General features: G+C 44.2%; 1 protein-coding gene across 1 annotated transcript; it reads left to right on the top strand.

Annotated features, from left to right (window-relative positions):
• Positions 1-7: 7 nt before the first annotated feature.
• LOC146641338 (nardilysin-like) lies at positions 8-23117 on the top strand. Its single transcript, XM_085399755.1, has 31 exons — positions 8-127; positions 934-1137; positions 1567-1825; positions 1952-2033; positions 3079-3232; positions 4402-4475; positions 4597-4692; positions 5011-5133; positions 5393-5450; positions 5753-5826; positions 6314-6383; positions 6893-6970; positions 7129-7249; positions 8546-8604; positions 10234-10288; positions 10519-10623; positions 10720-10843; positions 11715-11801; positions 12138-12257; positions 13125-13176; positions 13550-13700; positions 14374-14501; positions 16859-17021; positions 18423-18454; positions 18583-18721; positions 20093-20140; positions 20631-20683; positions 21523-21606; positions 21682-21889; positions 22306-22395; positions 22518-23117. Exons 2-31 carry the CDS (start codon positions 947-949, stop codon positions 22722-22724), a joined length of 3285 nt encoding a protein of 1094 aa, XP_085255881.1. The 5' UTR covers positions 8-127; positions 934-946; the 3' UTR covers positions 22725-23117.
• The last annotated feature ends 1171 nt before the right edge of the window (positions 23118-24288 follow it).

The following is a 24288-nucleotide window of genomic DNA, read 5'->3' as shown; positions in this document are numbered from 1 at the left end:
AGTGGCAACCAATCAGACGGCCAGTCTTCTGTGATTAACGTGACCTCAGCCAATCAGAGGCCTTGTTTTGACCAGCTGGGTAGTACCGGGCTACTTCTCTTAAACTTCGGCGGCTTCAAAGACGAAGGTGAGTGTTTTATTCCTCCTGGCAGGTAAAAACGGCTCCTATCGTCCGTATGTTGGAGTCCAAGTGAAGCTGCTCCCAGCTGACGGACACACAGCCTCCACCTACCCAGCCCGGGCGGCTGGCTGACGCTACTTCCGAGTATCTGGAGTAGCTAGCAGTCCGCTAACCGCTAGGATTAAAGTATATTGAATTTATTAGCTGTGAAACGAGCCGGCAGAGCCTCCACCTGAAGCTCACGGAGCTCGGTGTGTTTGCAGAGACGCCGTCGGCGGTTATATGGAGTTTGCTGCCTCGGTCAACCCGTTAGTGCCTCCGCTAGTTTCATAACGGGGAAGCTAGCAGTTAAATAAACTGGATTTCACATGAGCTTCCGCTCAATTTAAATCCTTGTTAACGTTCAACGTTGTTCTCGCGAGAGACGATGCCGAGTCACCAAAATTCCCTCATAAAATCTGATATTTACCTTTTACCGAAAACCCTTACTTGCTGAAATAAAACCCGAGGTACTTTTCAAAGCAGGAGGCGTTGTTCTTCAATTCGGCATTCATTTAATCTATATATAGTATTTTATTATTGGCTACTTGATGCTGATTCTTTCTGTAAATTAGGAGTTTAGTTTTATGTATGAAGTGATTCCAATAACATCCATGATTAAATAAAATCTGCACAGTCTGGATTCATGTTTCTCCCACGCTGTCCTAAAGAAAAGTGACCAGTTTATGCCGATTATCACAGTCAGCGCTGATACATTTATTTCCAGTGAAATTAGTCATTGATAACTTGTTAATGTGTGTGTCTCACTGTAGAGGACTCTCCAAAATGCCTCAGACCAGCAAATCGAGTGGTGCTGGTGCTGCCAGTCCAGCATCTGCGCCAGACCAAGGTGAGCCTCCGCCCCCAGAGGGCGCCAGGGCTCAGGTGGCTGCTGGAGACGGGGAGGAAAGAGCCACTGTAGACGACCAGGGAGACCCAGAGATCGTCAAATCACCTAGTGACCCAAAGAGATACAGGTGAGTGACACAAGCATTTATTCAACCCATGATGAGGGTTCAAATGCAACCAGAAAACTGCTGAGTCCAACTGACAGTTTAACCCCACAGACCTCCATTTCACATTTCAGGTGTTTGCTTCACAAGTGAACTCCTACCTGTGATTGGTTGAAACAAAAGTGTTCCAGCCAGTGAACTGTTAGAAATACTTTGTTTTGCCCCCCCCCCCCAGGCTGTTATTTTTGTAAGGTCCTCCTGAAGGTTCATTTTATTTTTCATTTCAAAAAATTAGTGTTCGTTTCTGCATTTCTTTCAGGCTTTGCACTTTGTTTCTCTCAGTTTAGTCTGACGCCTCTCTGACAGGAACGTCAGTGTTTAAAGTTGTTACCTGAGATCCAGGTGTGACGTTACTTGAGCGTTCACTGTATAAACTCTTCTGGTCTCCTGCAGATACATCGAGCTGAGCAACGGCCTCCGAGCACTCCTCATTTCCGACTTCAGTGGGGCCGACGGGGAGGGAGGCGATGGAGAGTCGGCAGAGCAGGAGGAAGAGCAGGAAGAGGAGGAGGGCGGGGAAGAAGATGAAGGGGACTCAGGTGAGGGCTCAGAGGAGGAAGAAGGGGACAGAGCAGAGGAAGAGCAGGACAGCGACTTTGAAGAGCTGGAAGAGGAGAACCCAGTGAAGAAGAAGAAGAGCTCTGAGAAGCAGGTGGGTGTGTGGAGGATGGGTGATGAAGGCTCATCCTCTTCCTTGGAGTGTCTCTGAACAAAAACAGTTTAACTACGTCAGCTCTCTGTGACAGATCCACCGGCAGTGACCCTTATGTGTTTTCAGGCTGCAGCAGCTCTGTGCATTGGTGTGGGGAGTTTCAGTGACCCTGATGAGCTGCCCGGCCTCGCACACTTCCTGGAGCACAGTGAGTGTGAACGTCATCGCAAACATCACCTGAGCTTGTCTTACAAACGATCATCCATGGTTTTAATTAGAATAAAGCTTTATTAATGAGATGTTAAAGTCAATGAACAGTCATCATCAGGTGTCTGTTTCCAGCGTCAAACCTACCCACCCAAATCTACCCACTCTCACGGTGTGCTCACACCAAACACGAAGCAATCGTACACCTCGCCTCACTCACATGAATACAGCTGCGTTGGCCCTCACAGCCAACGAGACAAGGAGGAGTCCAGCCAACAGCTGGAATCAAATTAAACATCCATGTTTTCAGAAGGGATTGCAAAGTCCTCACTTTCCTCCACGTGCTTTCATTGTTGAATCGTGCAGCTCCAGCTATCCCTTAAACAGTGTCACTAAACCCCGCCTCACCGCCTCAGGAGAATCCTGATGATGCAGCACAAAGAGACTTTATTTCAGAAGCTAAAATGCAAATGCAAACTTGCCTCTGTTAGCAGTACCTGTTGTAAGTTATGAGTAAATAACATGAATTTACTGAAATCACTGGAGAAACTTTAATATTAAAATGCTGCCAAAATATTAGAAACATGCTTTTTTTCACTTGTATGAGTACTGCTGGAAAAAGAAGCTGTAAACGTGGTCAGTTCAGCCTGTGTGGCTTCGATCCGAGCCTCCAAAAGCTCATCAGGAAGTCCTCACTATGAGAAATGTTTAAAAAGCTAAAGACTTCCTGCTGCAAAGGGAACATCTGGGTGCACAAATCAGCACAGTCTGACTCTTACAGGTTGTTCTGACGCGTGGTGACGCGGCACTGACTTTTTAAGTGGTATTTCCCACGTAGCTGCTTTCACCAGCAGCCTGAAATAATCCAGACATCACCGTGAGGAGCCTCAAACATCTGAACGTTAACACGTTAACCTGCTGGACCTACAGACGATTACGTAGTTTAAACCCAGGATTGGGTCACAAGTTGCCAGGAGCTGCTGGCAACTTGTGATTGGCCAGCAGAGACATGCTCTGACTGCTCTGTGCTTCTTCCTCCCCCTCAGTGGTGTTCATGGGCAGTGAGAAATACCCGGCGGAGAACGGCTTCGACGCCTTCCTGAAGAAGCACGGCGGCAGTGACAACGCCTCCACAGACTGCGAGCGGACCATCTTTCAGTTCGATGTGCAGAGGAAGCATTTCAGAGATGCGCTCGACAGGTGAGCTCCTCGGGTTTCCTGTTACCTGCTGTTCGTGGGATCCGCTGTGAGCTTTCAGGCGTGTGAAGGCAGCGCCCTCGCTGCGAGCGGACGGAAGCTCTTTGGGCCATCTGGACCTCTGATGGGAGGTCAGCTGTTCACTGCAGACGCTGTGAGGTAACATTGTCCTGAGGCTGTTTTTAGAGCAGCGGACAGACGGACGGCTGAGGACACGAGCGATCTGGAGGATGGAGAAGCTGTTATACCCACTGTTTCCCGACATGTATTTGTGGTTCAGAAATATCAGAAACTGTTAAAAAGTTCCCACATTCTGCTTTCTCTGTGTGTACACTGCCAAAAACAGCTCTATTTGAAATAAGCCAAATACTCTTAAATCTGACAAAATTGTGTTGTTTTGAGAAGAAAAATCTGCCAGCAGCGGTTGCTCAAATCCAGGCCGGCCGCTCTCAGCTGTCAAATACAGTTCTTAAATTGAAAAGTTGTCTCGTTCTTCCAGAATAAGATTATTTTTCTTATTTAAAGAGTACGGTTAGATTAATTTGCTAATTTTAAGGAGCAACATTTGCTTTCCCCATTGGCAGATTTTTTTTTTTTTGTCAAAACAAAACAATTTTGTCAGATTTAAGAATATTTGGCTTATTTCAAGCAAAGCTGTGTTTGCAGTGTACCCTGTAACTGGTAAATAAAGCTGGAAATGAGCTGAAATATCTTATTGAGAAAAAGCTAGACATTTTTTTCTAGATTGAGCTTAATGTTCTTATGCAAAACTTGCTTGTTAAGAATATGAATAGAATAGAAAAAAAGTCCATAACCAAGGTTTTTTACTTTCTTGAAAATTGTTTTTTTGCAGTGTCGTCAGCTTATTTGTTTCCCATGTCCTCTGCTTGGCAGACATTTCCTTAACATTCAGGGACAAATGTTAACATTTCAAATGAAGAGGGTCGCCGTTTACAAAAAGGAGGAAAAGCAGCTTAACTGTTACACTCTTGCCGCCTGGTCGTTGTAAAAATCACACACATTAGTGTCATGAGCTTAAACTGTCCTATAACACACTGAGCTCTCCTACCAGACAAACTGTTGGACACAATATTTAAACTACACATATTGCTGCCTTTCTCAGTCTCAGCTGACACACCAGCTGTGGCTCTGACGTCCTGTCTGCGTTTCAGGTGGGCTCAGTTCTTCATCTGTCCTCTGATGATCGAGGACGCCGTCGACAGAGAGGTGGAGGCTGTCGACAGCGGTGAGTCCAAACATGTTTAAATATTAAAATCTGCCATACATTACGGCGCCCTCTCGCGGTCTTCTCCTCCCTCTCTTTACATCTCCCTCTGTGATGTCACTTCCTGTCCTCTGATACTCAGAGTTTCAGCTGGCGAGGCCGTCCGACTCCCACCGGAAGGAGATGCTGTTTGGGAGTCTGGCCAAAACGGGACACCCGATGAGCAAGTTCTGCTGGGGTGAGAACACACACACACACACACACACACACACACACACACACACACACACACACAAGCTGACTCCACTGGCTTTGTTTGATGGTTCAGTCTGATCAGGGCTCAGTAACAGGGAACGTTTCATGAAGGTGTAGTAACACGTTTTTAACAGATGTCTAAATCAGTGGGCTTGGGCTCATAGCCTGTAATCTGCTCGGTCTGTTTTCAGTTCTTTTGCTGCACCTGCTGCATTGTGTTTCCTGCCCAGGCAGACCTGCACACACTTGTTGGTTGTGGACAGATTTTTGTGTTTAACAGGTGTCGTTTTGTTCCTGTCAGGTAACGCTCAGACATTAAAGCACGAGCCCCGAGAGAAGCAGATCAACTCCTACGAGCGGCTCAGGGACTTCTGGAGGAGATATTACTCAGCTCAGTACATGACACTCACTGTTCAGTCCAAAGGTAACAGTAGAACCGCCACCATGCCGGTCTGTCACGTGTTTTCACTCTGAGTCTGTGGGCAGGACTTGTCCTGCTGATGAGCTGAGTTCAGCCTTGCACCTGTTTATTTCTAATGTGTCACAGAAAGCAGCAAAAACACAAAGTGCCAACAGACTGGACTGAACGCTGTTTATTTATAGAGTAAAGTTCAGCTTTAAACTGAAACTGTGGATAGAAACGAGCTCTGTAACAGCTGGATCACAGTGTTTGTGTTCTTCAGAGACTCTGGACACGCTGGAGGAGTGGGTGAGGGAGATCTTCATCAGGGTGCCCAACAAGTAAGACACACACAGACACACACACACAAATATTTAGGTGATGTCACATGTCTGCATCCAATCACGTGTTGCTGTAGAAACCCTGAACTTTGTTCTGTGTAGAATTAATAAACAGTGATCATCAGAATCTTTAAATGAATAAATGATGAGTTCTTTCATCAGTTAAACCTGTTGATCAGCTTCTTACCTGATCTGTTTAAAGTGAAGAGGTTTGATATTTATTGATATTGATTACTGGACAGAGTGCTGATCAGATGGATCAGTAATGGAAATTACGTCAACGTGCCTGTGTTTGTTTCCAGCGGTGAACCTCGACCTGACTTCTCTCACCTGCAGCAACCGTTTGACACGCCGGCCTTTAACAAACTCTACAGAGGTGACTCATACTGATTATTGATTTTTATGTCATGTTGTTGTTATTATTAGCAGCAATCCTTTGGTTATGAATATGGAGCATGAGCACCTGCTGCTTCCAGGTGTGTTTCCTGTCCCTGTTGTAGCACCTGGTTTATCACCTGTGGCTCAGCATCAGGTCGTCCTTAGTAAAACTGAGAGAGGCAGAAATCTGAATCTAAATCTAAACACCTCACAGTCAGGAGGAGACCCACTGCCTGATCAATACAGTTTATCAGAATCAATCTGTAATCACTAATGTCAATCTCTCGGGCCAATAAGACTATAACACTTAGATAACACTTCCCCTCTCTGACTGGCCAGTCTTCCATCACCTGACAGCAGAGTTCCAGGAAGTGAAGCCATTCGGTTTCCTCCCACATTGTTTCCATGGAGACGTCCTGAAACTCTGATAGTAATGATGTTTCAGTGAGAAATTGGGATTGATGAAGACTGCTTGTGTGTTGCAGTGGTGCCTGTGAGGAAGGTTCATGCTCTGACCATCAGCTGGGCCGTCCCGCCACAGGGGAAGCATTACAGGTGAGTCACTTTCTGACCTTTAACCCTCGACTGTTCAGCGCAGCTGGCTGGGATGTATCACAAGTTAAAGAGCAGGAGTCTCAGTCAGCTCGCACTCAGATTTCATTGCACAGCAATCACTGATCACCATTTTGATCGTAACACGCAGCCTGGCTAGTGCACGTGGCTGTTGTCTAACATCATAGTCACCATCAGTAAGACGAATCCTCAGTTTGAAGCTGTTTACTCTCCTGAATGAATCTGAAAGTTTTCCTTGTGCATCAGGAAATAGACCAATTCAGACGTGTTCTCAATCAGGAAATACTCAGAAAACACGATGACCACTCACTCGCTTTGACATCACTGAACTCTTAAATGCTTTATCCTCACATCATCGCAGACCGCCGTCACACAAAGCTTGTAGTGTTGAACGTCCGGTCTGATGTTTGTGTGTATGTGGATTGCGGCTCGGTCATTTGAAATGTTCACAGCTGAGTGTGTGAACACGTTTGTTTGTGTTCCTGTGTCAGAGTGAAGCCTCTTCATTACATCTCCTGGCTCATCGGACATGAAGGGACGGGCAGCATCCTGTCGCTGCTCAGGAAGAAGTGAGTCATGAAAACAGACGTGTGAATGAAGGAAGGCACTGCCCTGTGTGTGTGTTCTGTGTTTATAAGTTTGTGTGTGTGTGTGTGTGTGTGTGTGTGTGTGTGTGTGTGTGTGTGTGTGTGTGTGTGTGTGTGTGTGTGTGTGTGTGTGTGTGCAGATGCTGGGCTCTGGCTCTGTTTGGAGGAAATAGTGAGACCGGCTTTGACCAGAACACCACCTACTCAATCTTCTCCATCTCCATCACTCTCACTGATCAGGGCTACCAGAACTTCTACCAGGTACACACACATACATACATGTTGGGTTTTCATATCTTGCTTTCCCTAGCCCCTTACCGTAACCACAACCATAACCTAACTGTAACCCTGACACTAAAACCACATTTTGAGTCTCAAAAATGCCTTCAAACTTAAAAAACTTAAAAGATATTAAACTTCTAATTTTTGGTTGCCACAAAGATATGAGTACATGCTCACTAGGGCTGCCACGATTAGTCGACTAGTCACGATTACGTCGACTATCAAAATCGTCGACGACTGATTTAATAGTCGACGCGTCGTTTGAAGCTTTGTAAGATCCCAAAAGACGCAGGAATAAGTAGCAGGATTTAAGAGTGTAATAACGGACTGAAACAGAAGATGGCAGCACTGCATGTACAAGGATGCCAGCTGCCGTTAAACCCCGAAGAAGAAGAAGAAACTGTGTCCCAGAATTCATAGCGCAGCCCAGCTCAGTTTCCAACAATGGCGGCAGCTTGCTAGTTTTAATTTTACTCTTATTATTCTTTCTTGGTTACAAAATAAACGTTTAACATATTTTCAGGCGAGAATGTAGCTGTGTAAACCTCAAATATCTGCTCAGTTTATCAAGACACCAAATATTTTCAAAAGCGCTCCGACGTTTTCGGAGACGTCTGTTACCCACTAGCTCGATAGCGAGCCGGGGGCAAGGCTCACTAGAGCCGTGAGAACACCGGACTCCCGGCAGATCGTTTTCAAACCCACCGCCGTCTTTCGCGACTCAGGTTAAATATATATAAGTCACTTAGATAACTTAACAATGTTATTGTTTGGCTTTTTTTTAGTATTTTATTTGTTCCTGAGTAAATCGGTTTGGCTGAGATTAAAGTTATAGTTTTTACACAGCTGAATAAACGTCAAGCAGACAACTGATTATCAGAAGTGTGAGATGCTCCAGAATTTACTCCAGTGTCCTGTTATATTTTAGATAGCAAGGAGTTTATTAAAATTCACCGAAACAATCTGCAAATTTCATTAAAATTTAATAAACTATCATCTTGTCTTTATTTTTAGTTAGCACAGACCTTAAACACTTAAAGCTGTAAGCTAATGATAGTTATATAAGAGCAGATGCTGCTGGTGCAATAAGCTGTACGTTTTACGTCCAATGGATGATGATCTGATTAGTCGACTAATCGCAAAAATAATCGGTGACTAGTCGACTATCAAAATAATCGCTTGTGGCAGCCCTAATGCTCACACACACACAAAAATGTGTTTGCTGATGTAAAAGCTTAGGTTTGGGGCCTCACCGTGCTGCTGTTCTCTCTGCAGGTCGTCCACTTTGTGTTCCAGTATCTGAAGATGCTGCAGACTCTGGGCCCCCAGCAGAGGTCAGGCTTAAAAACCTAATTCCCATCTCAGCTGCAGACGTCCATAGACAATGCTTTCTAGGTCAAATCTGGTCATCATCATTTAAAAACAATTCTATTTAGGATTTATGTTGTTGTTGAAAGACTATAAGTCATCTTTGCAAGCTGTTCCAAAGGTGTGAATTTAGCCCAATTCCAGCTGTGACTTCCTGTTTTCCCTCTGAGCAGCTTCCTGTTGATTAGAGCTCTAATTGACATCTGATTGGCTCAGATGTAGAAGCTAAAATCTGTCACGTTTGGTTGAAAAGTGAGAGCTCAGCAGATGTCTCCATTACACCATTCTTCTGTTGAAAATCAGGTGTGTTGTTGCTGACATTGTATTTATGTATGATCACGCCACCGCACACCATCCACTCAGCGTCCACCGTCACTCATCTTTAAATCTACAAACATGTTTGTGTCGTTTCTCTTTTATCTCCATGTAAGTTTCTGTATCATTGTGAGCAGCATGCTGAGATGATCCATGCAATGATCCATGAGCGTCTGATAGTTTGAACTTACTGTTCCCTCGTCCTCGTGCGGCGTGTTGCTACAGCATTTAGTGAGGAAGAGGCATCCTCTCACTGAAAACCACACCCACACTGGACAGGAGATCTTTCTTCTACACATCACTTAACCTAAGTTGTCTATTTAGAGTTTAGAGACTCAGCTGCACATGCTCACATTCCGATACACCATACAGGCATCATACATGTTTTGCTCCTTTGTATCTGCTGTTGCAGTGCTAGATGTTCATATTAAACCGTAGTAATAACGAGGTCAGTGTATGTGTAGTAGTCTCTGTGAGCCAGCAGCTCAGATTGCTCGTTACCTCGGTGAACTGACATCACCGTGTCACAGATTTCTTTCAGACACGGCACGCTCAGAAATGAGAGAAGATCTACAGTTTCTGCTGCAGGTTCAGACTCTGGCGTGTTCAGATGGATCTGAGGAGGTTCAGGTTCAGTTTGTTTTTTAGAACTTTCACACTGGCCAGATGAGTGGGTTGTGCTAACAAGCTCCAGCCCCTCTGCAGGCTTTCAGAAGCTGTCCAATCAGAAGAAAGTTGTATTGGAGTGGGAGGAGCTAAAGCATCACTTTTCAGACAGGATGAACCGCAGGGCTAGACCCAGTTTAACATAAGGAAGGATTATTTTGAAGTCTGAGAATAAAACTGTGGAACGGCTTTAATCTAACTAACACTCATTAGATAAACTAACACTAACAGACACACAGTCTGCAGTACCACATCCAATCAGAGAATCCCATCTGTAATGAAAAGCACCGTAATTGGATCGATTTATTGTTAATTTTCTTCTGTAAAAGATGCTTAAACAGAACTTCAGTGAAGGGCAGAGTTCTTATCACACACTGAAGTCAGATGTTATGTGATGAGGGGACATGGCACTTCTGGTGGGAGGAGCCAGACACTTGTTGAGGAAGCTATGATGTCATCAAACTTTGTGAAAAATGACGTCCAGGAAAAAAATCTTTTTAAGCGTTAATCTGGGACGAAGTCACCGAGCTCTGAGATTATTTTATTTTATCTGCTTTTATTTCTTTTTCTTTGTCTGAATGAAATCCTCTGTTTCTGCTTTCTTTATTTTTCAGGATCTATGAGGAAATTCAGAAGATCGAAGCCAACGAGTTCCACTACCAGGAACAGGTAGAGGTATTGCACCACAGACACACAGTCAGGCTGAAGTGATGTGAGCTCAGGGAGGAGAGCAGAGGCTGAAGGTAGACACTCAGAGGAGGAGAAGGCGCTTCGTCAGGGACAGCAGAGACAGAGTAGGACAGAAACGATAGAGCCAAGCGTTGTGTAACTCCTCATGATGAGCTTCACTCTTTACTGTCTTTCTCTGTGAAACGCTCACTTCCAATTGTGTTGGGCAGACGGATCCCATCGAGTTTGTGGAGAACATCTGCGAGAACATGCAGCTGTTTCCCAAACAGGACTTCCTGACCGGAGACCAGCTCATGTTCGAGTACGACCCCCAGGTGAGCATCACCGTGATCCGGATCTTGATCCAGAATCAGTGCAGTAATCTGTCCTGTGTAGAGTTTACGCTCTCAGTGAACTGTTTGTGTTGTCAGGTGATCAACGCCGCTCTGTCCCTGCTGAAACCCGACAGAGCGAATCTGCTGCTGCTGTCGCCGGAAAACGAAGGCTGCTGCCTCCTCAAAGAGAAATGGTTCGGTACCTGCTACAGCGTGGAGGGTACGACGCTTTAACCACAGCACAGTTACTCTGTTAGTCTGCACCAAGGAGCGCGTAGCTAAAAGCTAACCCTAACCCTGAGGCAGGGGGAGGTCGTCGTGTTGGGAGGGCATGAAGCGCTTATTATTTTCATCACTTAACTCACACAGACCATTTTTATACGCTACTATAGTAACATCAAACTTCACCTTCGAGAACGTGGAGGTCTGAGGTAAAACGACTGTTTAGTTTAGTTTTTCAGCAAACAGTTGAACAAAATAACAAAAAACGTTTGTGTGCATGAAGCTGCAAAATTTGTTGTGTCGACATTACTGATACATGCGATTTTAAATCATTTATGGAGTAAATGTCTGCTTTGAAACAGAGTAAAGCTGTGAAGGCGACTTTGAGTCCTACCTGTTTGTGTAAATGTCTCAAATTTAAAATAATAAATAACGTAATAATAAACGTACAGCAGCCTGATAACTCAAAATTTAAAAAAAGCCAGATCCAGTGTAATTTACACTAAATGCAAATCAGCTGTTTATGTTTTCATGTACAGCTGATTCGGCTGTGAACCAAACATGCTTGTGTTTGGGCTGTGAGAGGAGGAACATGCAAACTGCAGCACTCCTGTTTCTTCATCATAATAAAGATGACTGAAGAAATCTGCCGTTAAACCTGCTTCTTTGTTCACAAATGTCTTCATCATCGCCATTACTGCAAAGTCTTCACAGGAAACAGGAAGTGACCAGACAAGCCAATCAGAATTAAGTGGTGTGAAGTTAGCGCAGAGTTTAAAGTTTCAGGGGGTCCTCGGCGGTGACAGTCTGACCCTGTGACTGCTTCCTGTTTGTCGCTAAATGTGGGTGTGTTTGTTTTGTCTCGTCAGATATCCCAGAGGAGTGGGCTGAGCGCTGGGCTGGAGACTTCGAACTCAACCCTGAACTCCACCTGCCTGCTGAGAACAAATTCATCGGTCAGTGTGAACGCATTTGGCAGCTTCAGATGATGAATAGCAGCTCAGGCTGAGTCCACATCAAGCTGATTTAGGATCAGCTGAAGGCTGAAAAGTTCAGATGTGCATCTTAGACTCCTACAGCAAAGCCGGGAACAAGTTTCCAGCCTTCGGAGAAGTTTAGATCTGAAATCAGTCAGGATTTAAGAATTTAAATAACAAAAAAAACCAATTTCTACATCCTGTAACATCACAGCGTAAAGCTGTACATCAGTACGTTTCAGTGTTTCAGTCATCACAGCATCATTACTGACAACCAATAAACTCAATCTTCTGGGTTTTTTGTCGCTTCTGCAGCAACGGATTTCACCTTGAAAACGTCTGACTGTCCGGACACAGAGTATCCTGTGAGGATTGTGAACAGCGAGCGCGGCTGTCTGTGGTACAAGAAGGACAACAAGTTCAAGATCCCCAAAGGTGAGCTGGGCCGGCCAGGTCTACTGATGGAGCTGAACCAGAAAAGGGAAACCAAAGTTTGGACCAACCAACAATTCAGAACCAAATAATCTCATGTTTACCTTCATGTAAGACAAAAAAGCCATCACGGTTTAGCCCCGCCCGGAATCCTCTCCTGCTGCCTGGTCTTTTGCGACTCTAACGGGACCAAAATGAAGTTTGTGTTTTGTGATTTAGACCTAACACCAGAAACTTATCAGGACAGACTTTCCTGAGCTCAGAGGCAGCTGAGCAGGAGGGTCACTTCCTTATAGACTTCTGTCCAGACAGACTTCTTTTTACAACCAGAGGAGTCGCCCCCTCCTGGACATTAGAAAGGGTTGCTGTTTAAGGAAATGCTTCCACCTTTATTTATAGTCTGTATCTGACAGTGAGCGAGTGCGGCAGAGTTAGAGGAGTTAATGTGCTAGTCTGACCTCTGCTGAGTCTGCAGCATCTTCAGGCACTGAGCACAAAGATGACGACCTGCAGAGTAAAAACTTTCAGTCAGTGTTTCAGTCCAAGTTTAAACCATAAATAAGATCTATACTGGTTTAATCAGACAGACCAGTTTAAACTATCCACCTGAAAACTGCTCAGGCATTAAAGCTCAATTTTATCAGGACATGTCTGATAGGAAGCAGGTGGAACAGCAGTGTCTTGTGGACACTTGATGTCATTACACTTTATCCAAATAAGAGTGATGCGGTGTGATGTCAACTCAATTAAAAACTGTATTTATACCTACAGTTACACAAAACACGAATCAGCAAGACAATAACAGCTGGAAACAGTCAGGTGTATCAGAATCTGTTTGGATAAATAATCACTGATGTGTTTTTATTTCAGCCTACATTCGCTTCCACCTGATCTCCCCGATGATCCAGAAGAGCCCAGAGAAGTAAGAGCCACCGACACACCTGAACATATTAGATCCACCTGCAGTGCAGCACAGTGTTACCTGGAAACAGTGACTGACACAAACATAGCTTTGTGTGCTACATATTCAGCATTTGTTAAATTTGAGCGGCACAGATGGAGAGTGGGCTGAGCCTCACTAAAGTCTCTAAATCTGTCGATGCAGTCACTGAGTTCTGAACAGAGAGGTGAGCAGAGCGTGGCGATCACAGCTCAGAGTGAGAGTTGCGCTCGGTCTGACGTGGTTCAAACGGACACGTAGAGAATTCAGATCTAGCAGTTCATTCACATTCTGAGATGATCACGATGATGATTATGATGATGAAGGTAACTCTCTCTCTTCTCCTCCTCCTCAGCCTGGTTCTCTTCGACCTCTTCGTGAACATCCTGGCTCATAACCTGGCAGAGCCGGCCTACGAGGCCGACGTGGCTCAGCTGGAGTACAAACTGGTGGCCGGAGAGCACGGACTGATGATCCGGCTGAAAGGCTTCAACCACAAACTGCCTGTGAGGACACACACAGACACTCAGACACACACATTTTGGTATGAAGGTTATTCCTGCTCTGCATGAACCTGCAGAGTCAGCACTTGCAGCTCTGACAGTCTCCATCTCGGCTTTTATCTTCTTTATTCTGAAAACCAAAGATTGCAGGAAGTGTCCTGCAGATGAGCAGGTACTTATTTAGGCATTTATACTAAAGCTTTTTCTAAATTAACTTAAACTTCAATCATCACCAGTCACATGTGATAAACTACTGAAGGGTTGCCCCATAAAATAAAATCCCACCGTCTTCGTGTCACTGAATTCTCACAAACTTCAGGAACTGTGAGTGCCGGTCTCTCTGATAATTCAATTCAATTTTATTTATACAGCGCCTAATCACAACAACAGTCGCCTCAACACGTTCTATATTGTAGTATAGAGACCTACAATAACACAGAGAAAAAAATAATCTCCAAAAGATAAAAGTCTCTACAAAACACATGGGTGAGTGCTCTATGCAGGTCTCATCAGCTTTTTTGTTGTGAAGGTTTGAATTTTGCTGAGAGTAGTTCGATGCTACTTGACTGTGAGGGTATCTGTTAGTTAAAGATGAAAGCACACAATAATGAAGTTGGTTTGATATCTGCGAGTTGGAGTGTTAAACATCATTTCAGCTGCTTTGTTTTCCTTCCAGCTGCTGCTACAGCTGATCGTGGATCAGCTGGCAGACTTCAGCACCGAGCAGAGCGTCTTCACCATGTTCTCAGAGCAGCTGAAGAAGACCTACTTCAATATCCTCATCAAGCCGGACAGGCTGGGCAAGTACGTCCACACAGGCCTTTTGAGTTCAGTATCTAGAGGAGCGAGGGGTTGAACCAGTGATTAGTGGATGACCTTCTGAGGCACAGCTGCTCCTGAACCAGTTCTGTTCTGTTTTAACAGCAAATCGTGTCACATTTTAATAAGCTAATCAGAAACTTTTCCATCAAATAAACGATTGCCAGTGATTTCCATCAAGCTGTGTTCATGTTCTCTGCCCCGTGCTCAGTCAGAGCATGCTCACTGATGTCAGTATGTGGGCTCGTACATTTAAGAAGATAAGATAAGATAAGATAAGATAGAACTTTATTAATCCCTCAGGTGGATTCCTCTGGGAAATTCGGTTTCCAAATAGCACAGCACCAACAGAGCACCAAAGTTACAGAATGTGAGCAGAATACCATATAAATACAGAGACATATATAAATAAAGAGTATACAAAAGGAATAAATAGGAATAAGAATACAAGGGAATTGCACATTTCAAGTATTGAAGTCTATTGCACCGTTGGTTATTAACAAAAAGTATTTCACAGTGAAAAGGCACTACAGCTTAGTTGTTCCCCCCTCCTTTGTCCTCCTGTTTCCCCTCCCTCTGCCCTCCAGAGAGGAGTTAAACAGTCTGATGGCGTGTGGGACAAAGGAGTTTTTAAGTCTGTTGGTTCTTGTCTTTGGGAGAAGCAACCTGTCACTGAACAGACTATGGCCGTGTGCAGAGGATGCCCAGCATTGTTCATAATGTCCAGCAGTTTTTTTTAGTGTCCTTTTCTCTGCCACTGTCACCAGAGTGTCCAGCTTCATGCCGACCACAGAGCTAGCCCTCCTGATCAGTTTTTCCAGCCTGGATGAGTCCTTCTTTGCTGTGCTGCTCCCCCAGCACACCACAGCATAGAAAAGTACTCCAGCAACCACCGACTGGTAAAACATCCTCAGGAGCTTCCTGCAGATGTTAAAAGACCTCAGCCTCCTGAGGAAATACAGTCGGCTTTGGGCTTTTTTATACAGGTGCTCTGTGTTGCATGACCAGTCCAGTTTGTTGTCCACCCACAGCCCGAGGTACTTGTACTTGTTGACCACCTCCTCTCCCTCTATCTGAACCGGCAGTGGATCTGCTCTTGACCTCCCGAGGTCCACAACCAGTTCCTTGGTCTTCGAGGTGTTGAGTTGCAGGTGGTTTGTGTGACTCCATGTGACAAAGTTCCTCACCAGACTTCTGTACTCCTCTTCCTGATCATCCCAGATACACCCCATGATGGCTGTGTCGTCTGCAAACTTCTGAATATGGCATAATTCAGAGTTATAGCAGAACTCAGAGGTGTACAGGGTGAAGAGAAGAGGGGACAGCACAGTTCCCTGTGGTGCTCCTGCGCTGCTGACCACAGTGTCAGACGTGATGTCCTTCAGCCTGACATACTGTGGTCTGTCAATGAGGTAGTCGGAGATCCAAGCCACCAGGCAGGGGTCCACCTGCATCCTGTCCAGTTTCTCCTGGAGCAGACAGGGCCGGATGGTATTAAAGGCACTGGAAAAGTCAAGAAACAGGATCCTGACTGTGCCTTTTCCCCCATCCAGGTGTGAGTGGGCTCTATGTAGGAGGTACAGGATGGCATCCTCCACTCCGACATCCGCCTTGTATGCGAACTGTAGTGAGTCCTGGGCATGCTGTAGCTTTTCACCTCCCGCTGTGCTGCTTTCATCTCCTCCTTCACTTTGCTCCTGAAAGCCTTCTTCTTCCTGTTGAGGACAGCCTTGACTTCCTGTTTTACCCACGGTTTGTTATTAGGATAACACCGTACCGTCTTAGCAGGGGCGACCGTGTCCACACAAAAGTTGAGATAGTCTGTCAGACAGTGTGTCGCCCCCTCTATGTCCTCACCATGTGGGCTCAGAAGCACATCCCAGTCTGTGGTGTCATAGCAGTCTCTCAGAGCATCCTCCTTTTCTGGGGTCCATCTCCTGATTAAGCGTGTTGTGACAGGCTGCCTTTGGACGAGGGGTGTGTATTGTGGCTGTAGGTAAACCAGGTTGTGGTCTGACTTCCCTAGTCTGACCTACTGTATGCATCTCTCACATTGACATACAGTAGGTCAATTGTCCTGTTGCTCCATGTGGGACAATTCACAAACTGGTGAAAAGCAGCCAGAGTAGAATCCAGTGTGGCATGATTAAAGTCTCCAGATATAATAATGAAAGCCTCGGGGTGTTGTGTCTGCAGTCTTGCTGTAACTGTGTGTATTTCCTCTGTATTTCTGAGGGTTTGATCAGTATCGGCTCCCAAACTGAGCATTTCCTCTGAGGAGAGAGACTCAGTCTAAAGTGGAGCTGTAGGTGGATGTGATCAGTGTGGTGTTTCCTCTGCAGAGACATCCGTCTGCTGATCCTCGAGCACTGCCGCTGGTCCGTCATCCAGAAGTATCGCGCAGTCTCAAAAGGTCTCACTGTCGACGACCTGATGACCTTCGTCAGAGGGCTGAAGGCAGAGCTTTATGCTGAGGGGCTGGTGCAGGGAAACTTCACTAGTGCGGTGAGAGACACACACACACACACACACAGACTTGTTTTCATATAGTGAGGACATCTAAGGCTACGTTCACACTGCAGGTCTTAATGCTCAAATCCGATTTTTTGATCAAATCCGATTATTTTGTCTGCTTGTTCACACTACAAATAAAATGCGACAGCAAACGCTCTCAAGTGTGAACGCTCAAAGCGGCCCGCATGCGCAAAAGAAGACGTCACACACAACGCGCTCTGTTTAGACCCAGAGCAAACAGTATTGTTTGACAGATGGCCCTTAATATAAAGACTTCGGACTTCACGTTTCCCAATTTTTTGCTTTAAGTTATTTTGTTATTTACATAATAATAATGTAGATAACCTAATAATTATCCTTATTGCTGTTAGAGGAGCGGTGCTTCAAAGGATAGTTGGTGATTTCTGTCAGAATCTGCAGATTATTCAGTACAAATAAAATGTTCACGTTTCTCCAACGTTGTCTTCCCAGCAGTTTCACTGACATCTACACGGGATGGCCAGGAAGCGTTCGCGATGTCTTCTTGGGCGCTTCTCCAGCGCTGATAATTGGCGTCTGTCTTGTGTCAGTGACGTAAAAGACGGATTTAATGCGACTTCACCATTCAAACAGCAGTCGCTTTCTAAAACATCGGATATGTATCAGTACCACATACGAAAGTGAGCCAGATCGGATTTGAAAATATCGGATTTGTGCCGTTCACACTGTCATACCATGATCGGATATGGGTCGCATAGGGTCAAAAAAAGCGGATTTGATGTGCTTTCGCCTGCAGTGTGAACGTAGCCTAATTGACATAATACTTTCCCTAGCCGGTTACCCTAACCATGAAAAATGAATGACTAATCCTCAGCTTAAACCTAAATTTAACCATAACCCAACTGTAACTCTGACACTAAAACCACATTTAGAGTCTGAAAAAGGCCTTCAAACTCATGGGGAAAGGGCATTTTGTCCTCAAAAGGGCTGTTGGTCCCCACAAGTATAGTAGCATTCCAATTTTTGGTCCTCACAAGTATGTATAAACATGGTTCACATAGACAAACACGCACACAGAGCTGAGGTTAAAGGTAAAGTCTGTCAGCGTGTATCCTGGGACTGAGTTCCTCCTAAACAATATGCATCAAAACAGATAAAACCTCCACAGCGGCGCTGCTATACAAGAAGAAGAAACAGGAAGTACAGAAAATGCTGTTTTCTCTAGGAAGTTTATTTTTTTTTAAACTCTAGAATCTCTGCTTCTCTAAGTCCTGATTGTGTCTTCAACCGCAACAGGTTACAAAGATCGAGGTGTGTTGAAACGCCACCGATGTGCAGATCAGAATCAAGTAGAAGAATATTTAGTTCAGGTTGAAGGTCTAAGCTCACTGATGATGTCATTTCCTCCCACAGGAGTCCAAAGAGTTTCTGCGCTACTTCACTGAGTGAGTATCTGCTGCTGTTCATCAGTTCACAGAGACATCTTCAGTCCTCTAAATGACGTCAGCGAGGTTTTACAGATTCAGGGAAGAGTTCAGCTTTCTGCTCTGATGTCACACCAACCTGTGTGCAGGAAGCTGCAGTTCCAGCCGCTGCCTGCAGACGTCCCCGTGCTGTTCCGGGTGGTGGAGCTGCCGCTGAAACATCATCTCTGCAAAGTGAAATCTCTCAACAAAGGAGACGCCAACTCTGAGGTCACCGTCTACTACCAGGTAAAAAAAACAAAAAACACAACACCACAGAACTGCTGATTCCTGCTTTGTCCAATAGGGGGCACTCTCAAGCTCGTCCAGAATGAACAAAACTGTAAATTTCATGATGTTCATCCTGGTTTTGATAGAAGAGCTCAAGACAACAGATATAATTCTATTTTTTATATTTTTGTGGTTTTATTTCAGTAAAATGCCTTAGTGCGAGTATCGGGGACATCACAGCGCCACAAGTTGCTTTACAGCATCCTCTATTTTACAGTTTTTTACAGACGCTAGGACACATTTCTCAATACTTAGGTCACTTTTGCAAAACTCCTCACACAGTGAGCACAACAGAAGTCTATGTGGGCTAAACTGAGGATCAGTTATCATTGTTTTGGCACAAAATGCATTCAATGACTACATCTCTCAAATTTCATGAATTATTTTCTCACTCAGACACAACAACTGCCAAAAATCTTTGTACGTACAGGACATTTTGCATGTACTTACATACTGTTTTCAAAACTGTTAAACTTCAAAACAATAACATAATGCAAAACTGAATAAGACAGCAAAATTCAACAGCAATATTTTATTGAAACATATTTTAAATCTAAAAATGCAGTTTAACCAGCCACAGCTGATTCTCATTGTAGATGAACATCTACACAGTTGTTACTCCTTCAATTTCATTACAAAAGGAGATAACTGCTGAATAGGTTTGTTTTGTGATGTAAACATGGACCCAGCCAGAAATGGAGAAGATTAGCATTACTATTGTATGTGTATCAGTGGATGGTGTGTATACAAATTCTTGTATTTTGGGATTACTTAGTGCAAAAAAATAAAAATACATAAACAAATATTAACGAATTCTGCATGATGTCTGATTCATTCCAGTAACATATATTGAAATTATAAACAGAGATGTGTCCTTGTTTTACACAGGAAAACACTGTGTAATGCTACATGTTGTTAGTGTTTTTTAGGTCATTGTTTTGTGGGTGACAAAGTGTGTTTGTCGGCTGTCAACCTTTGCTAGTGTTCTGGAGGAATGTTTTTATTTGAGACCTGAATGAAGTGTTTTGGTAGTTGTAGTGCATTTTGAATGTGGAATGAACTGCTTTGCCAAGCTGAGGGTCAGTTAGGAGGATTGTGTGAAGAGTTTTGCAAAAGTGACCTAAGTATTGAGAAATGTGTCCTAGCGTCTGTAAAAAACTGTAATTTGGGGCATGAAGCCAGCAGCGGTCTCCTGATAGTATCACCTTCAATCACAACCAGCTGCTTCCTGCTGGGCTTTAATTCTGTGTGTGTGTGTGTGTGTGTGTGTGTGTGTGTGTGTGTGTGTGTGTGTGTGTGTGTGTGTGTGTGTGTGTGTGTGTGTTGCAGTCCGGGCTGAAGAAGCTCAGAGAGCACGCTCTCATGGAGCTGATGGTGGTGAGTGTCGCCTCAAACACTGAACACAAGTTTAACATTTAGAAGCAAATTGAATAAATCCAGATCGTTCAGGTTCACAAAGTTCTGTGACTCCACCCATAAGAACCTGTAGCCGATGTAAAGATGGACGATCACCCCTCTAAGGTCGTCTCCCTGTACACCTGCTCTGACCACTCACCCTGTGATTTGACCTCAAACACGTTCGCAGAGCAAACACGAGCCTCTGCTCTGGTGAGGAAGGGGCGGTCAGCACAGGACTAACAGGAAGATATTTAAAAGGTTCAGAAGAGACCGCCTTCAAGGAAAGATCATCCAGGTTTAAGCAAGTGGGGTTTTTAAATCTGGGTGAAGTGATGAAGCTTTTAGATCACACCTCATACACATTAATTTTATCAAGCTAACACCTGTTCACTGGTACGTATTCTGACTGAAACTACAGGAAGTGAACTCATTACAGCTTCCTGTTTGAAGTTTATGTGTGTGTTCACAGATGCACATGGAGGAGCCCTGCTTCGACTTCCTGAGGACGAAGGAGACGCTGGGGTGAGTGTTCTTCCGGTTAACTGTCACACTGATTCAAACCACAGCATCAATGGGCCTTGACCCATTGTTGTGATCTGTACGCTCGAGTGGGATGGCCTTCGTTGTCCTCCAGGAGGTTTGTTCACTGGTGCATCTTTATTTATAAGGCCCTGCTTGGACAAATGCCCACCTACATTTGCGATCTGCTCACACGGAGGAGTACTGTTTCTTACAGCCTGCGTTCAAGCGATCTTTTTTTGCTCAATGTTCCATTTGCAAGAACTGAACTGGGAAAGAGGGATTTTACTTATGCTGCCCCTTTCACATGGAACATGATGCAAAAAGACTGGAAGATAGCAGATCTTATTTCATTAAATGCTTTTAAGTCCAGATTGAGAGAGCCAGAGAAAAATGTTTTTAAAATGTAATTGTTATTTATAATATGTATGTAACTTTGTAATTTCAACATGTTGTCGCGTCTTGGCCAGGACTCCCTTGAAAAAGAGGTTTTTAATCTCAATGGGACTTTTCCTGGTTAAATAAAGGTTAATAATAATAATCATCATGTTGATAAAGCAGGTTTCCTGAAACAGGTTTCCATAGCAACACAATCACTGATAATGAGAACCTCCATCAGCGAACAACTCTCCACCCTGAGCCAACAGGAAAGGAGATCCCACCTTAACGTCAGCTGAATAAAATCAGAAACCTTTAATAACAAACGATCACGTGTTCATATCTGTGTCACACAGACTGGAGTGTGAGCTGCTTTTACATTCAAAGAAACAGCAGGGGGCGCTAAAACGCAGAACTCCCCACATCATCACTGAGTTTTTAACTTGCTGACCTCTGACTTCCAGGTACCAGGTGTACCCCACCTGCAGGAACACGTCGGGTGTGCTTGGATTCTCCGTCACCGTGGAAACTCAAGCCACAAAATTCAGGTGAGGATACCTGTGTGAATTTAGCTGAGGTTTTCAGGTGAGCCAGTTTAAAGCTTCTATTGGTCCTCCTCACAGCTCCGAGTTCGTCGAGGCAAAGATCGAGGAGTTCCTGGTGAGTTTCGGTGAGTGTCTGTCGGGTCTGAGCGACGAGGCCTTTGGGACTCAGGTGACGGCGCTCATCAAGCTGAAGGAGTGCGAGGACGCACACCTGGGGGAGGAGGTGGACCGCAACTGGTTCGAGGTGGTCACGCAGCAGTACGTCTTCGACCGGCTCAACAAGGAGGTGACGCTCATGTTTCTGCATCTGCATGTTACTTTACCAACATCCACCCATCCATCCACCTAGTCTCTTTTCTGTTTATGTAATTCAGGGTTGCAGTGGAGGTGGAGCCTATCCCAGCTAAGTTGAGATGGATGAATGTGAATCTTACCAGAAGTCATGCTATGAAGTTTTCTCTCAGCACGTTCTACAGGCTCAGGTTTAACCAAACCAGCCAGTGACCGTGCCAGTGCTGGTGAATGGCCTACCGACCACTCACTCTTACAGCTGGGATGGGCTCCTCCTTCCCTGAAACTCTGAACTGGAGAAAGGAAAGGGATGGATGGATCTATTGCGAGTTTGTCCCGGGAATTTGATGCTGAGAGGCTGTGTTGCTGGTTCTGGTCCCAGTTGATGACCGACTGTGGTTTGCGTTGCAGATTGAGGTTCTGAAGACGTTCACCCAACAGGAGCTGGTCTCCTGGTTCCTGGAGCACAGAAACAACAGCAGCAGGAAGCTCAGCGTGCATGTGAGTAAACAGGAAGCAGTATTTCTCTCTGAGCTGCGTTTGTAAGAAACAAGCTGTTTCAGTAAAGTTGAGTTGTTAAAGTCACACTCTTTATTTTCCTTCCTGTTCCTGTCTGCACTCAGGTGGTCGGCTTCGGCGTGGAGGAAGGTGATCAGAGCACCACCTGCAGCCCAGATTCTGCTACCTCGTCCTCGGCCTACGGTGAAGTGAGCGAGCTGACATTTGTGCCGACCTCGTCGCCATCTCTTCAGGACACCACGCTCATCACCGACATCAGAGCTTTCACCTCCTCCCTCCCCCTCAACCCCTACCACAAAATCATCAACTAGGCTACACCCCATAAAAGTGAAACGCCTACTGATTGGTCATGTTTCTGCTGTGTCCTTTTCCTCTCTGTGATTGGTTACAACAGTGCTACATTCACTTCTTGTGGGAACTAATATGCTCTGAGAATCAGATTTCAGGTCAGTTTTGGACAAAGAGTCCAGAAAAACTACAATCATGGCACCTTCATGGGTCCGATGAAATTCCCCTCCTTGTAGCTTTCAACTGTGAAATAATGATTTTTCCCACAAGACATGAATGCAGCGTGATGACTCAGGGCTGTGGTATCAATAAAGTCATTATTTTATTTGTAAACACACACGTGTTCTTCCTGTTATGCTCACTCCATGCTTCAGTTTGTCCTTCAGTAATAAAACATTTAAAGACATTTCATATTTCATCTCCAACTTCTTGTTTTCATTTGGAAAAAAATCAGAAATAAAGCAGACAAAAAAGGCAATCATTGACCTCCCTTAATATCACTGACTATAAAAACTATAATAAATCCTCAGATTTTTGGAATCCTGCAGTTTAGAAATTGGAATAACCACTAATAAAAATAACTCTTAGCTAGAATATGAGCTTAAATGAGTGGGAGTACATGCAGTGTTAAGCTTAACATATGCTTTTACATTTGAAAAAAGTGCCACATATATGTGGCACATATATATAGATATATATGTATATATATCTATCTCTCTCTCTCTCTCTCTCTCTCTCTACATATATATATCTATATATACATATATAGATATATATATACAACAGTGAAAAAAACCCAAATCAAAGTAAAAATAAAGTTAGCTAAAAAACAGTAAAACTAAGACTGACATCGTAAAGTACACTTTAACTTTGAGGAATACAGCTACTTGAAGTCATAATACAAACGTGTGTTTGTGATCTTAAGCCCGACAGGTGTGTTTACCTGTCATTATGTGGATTAGCAAGCGTAGATGGCGTTTCAGAAAAAAGGGCCCAAATGCAAATACAGGACTGGTCCTAGGAAAAAGGCGAGCCAGATGATAATACATAAATACCCATTGAGTCCAAGTAGTACCGAGTTAAATGTACATACGACTTGTTTAAAACACGTGTATGAGCTCAAACATTTAGTAAAACAAAACTGAGCAACACACCTAATGCATGAACCAAAAAACAAAAAGCAATACAAAAACTGGACACATGGATGAACACAACACAATGATCCCTTAGTGACTGTTCCACAAGTATTTCGTCTTTCCTTTGAAGTTTGCAAGACAGCAAATTCAAGAAATAACAGCTTTCAATTCTTTACAACCAATAAAATGTTTTTAAACTCTGTTGTGCATAATAATTGGGAACAGTGCATTTTGAGGTGTTTTTTTTTTCTTTTTTGCAAAAACGTAGATATCATTGGGAGATTTGTTTAATGCAATTTGAATTGTGCTCTAATGGCTGATGACTTGAAAATTATACAGACTGCCATTTGTATCAACTATATTATTTACATAATAATTTGGAACGCAGTGTGTTTTCAGGCTAAGATTTAAGACTTTTCAGCCATTAATATCTACGCATGCTCACAGATTT

This window comes from Rhamphochromis longiceps, linkage group LG23, assembly GCF_057381845.1.
Source record: "Rhamphochromis longiceps isolate RC_006_pf linkage group LG23, R_longiceps_female_GT1.1, whole genome shotgun sequence".
NCBI lineage: Eukaryota > Metazoa > Chordata > Actinopteri > Cichliformes > Cichlidae > Rhamphochromis > Rhamphochromis longiceps.
Note: the sequence above shows the minus strand (reverse complement) of the source record. Positions and strands in the feature narration are given on the sequence as shown.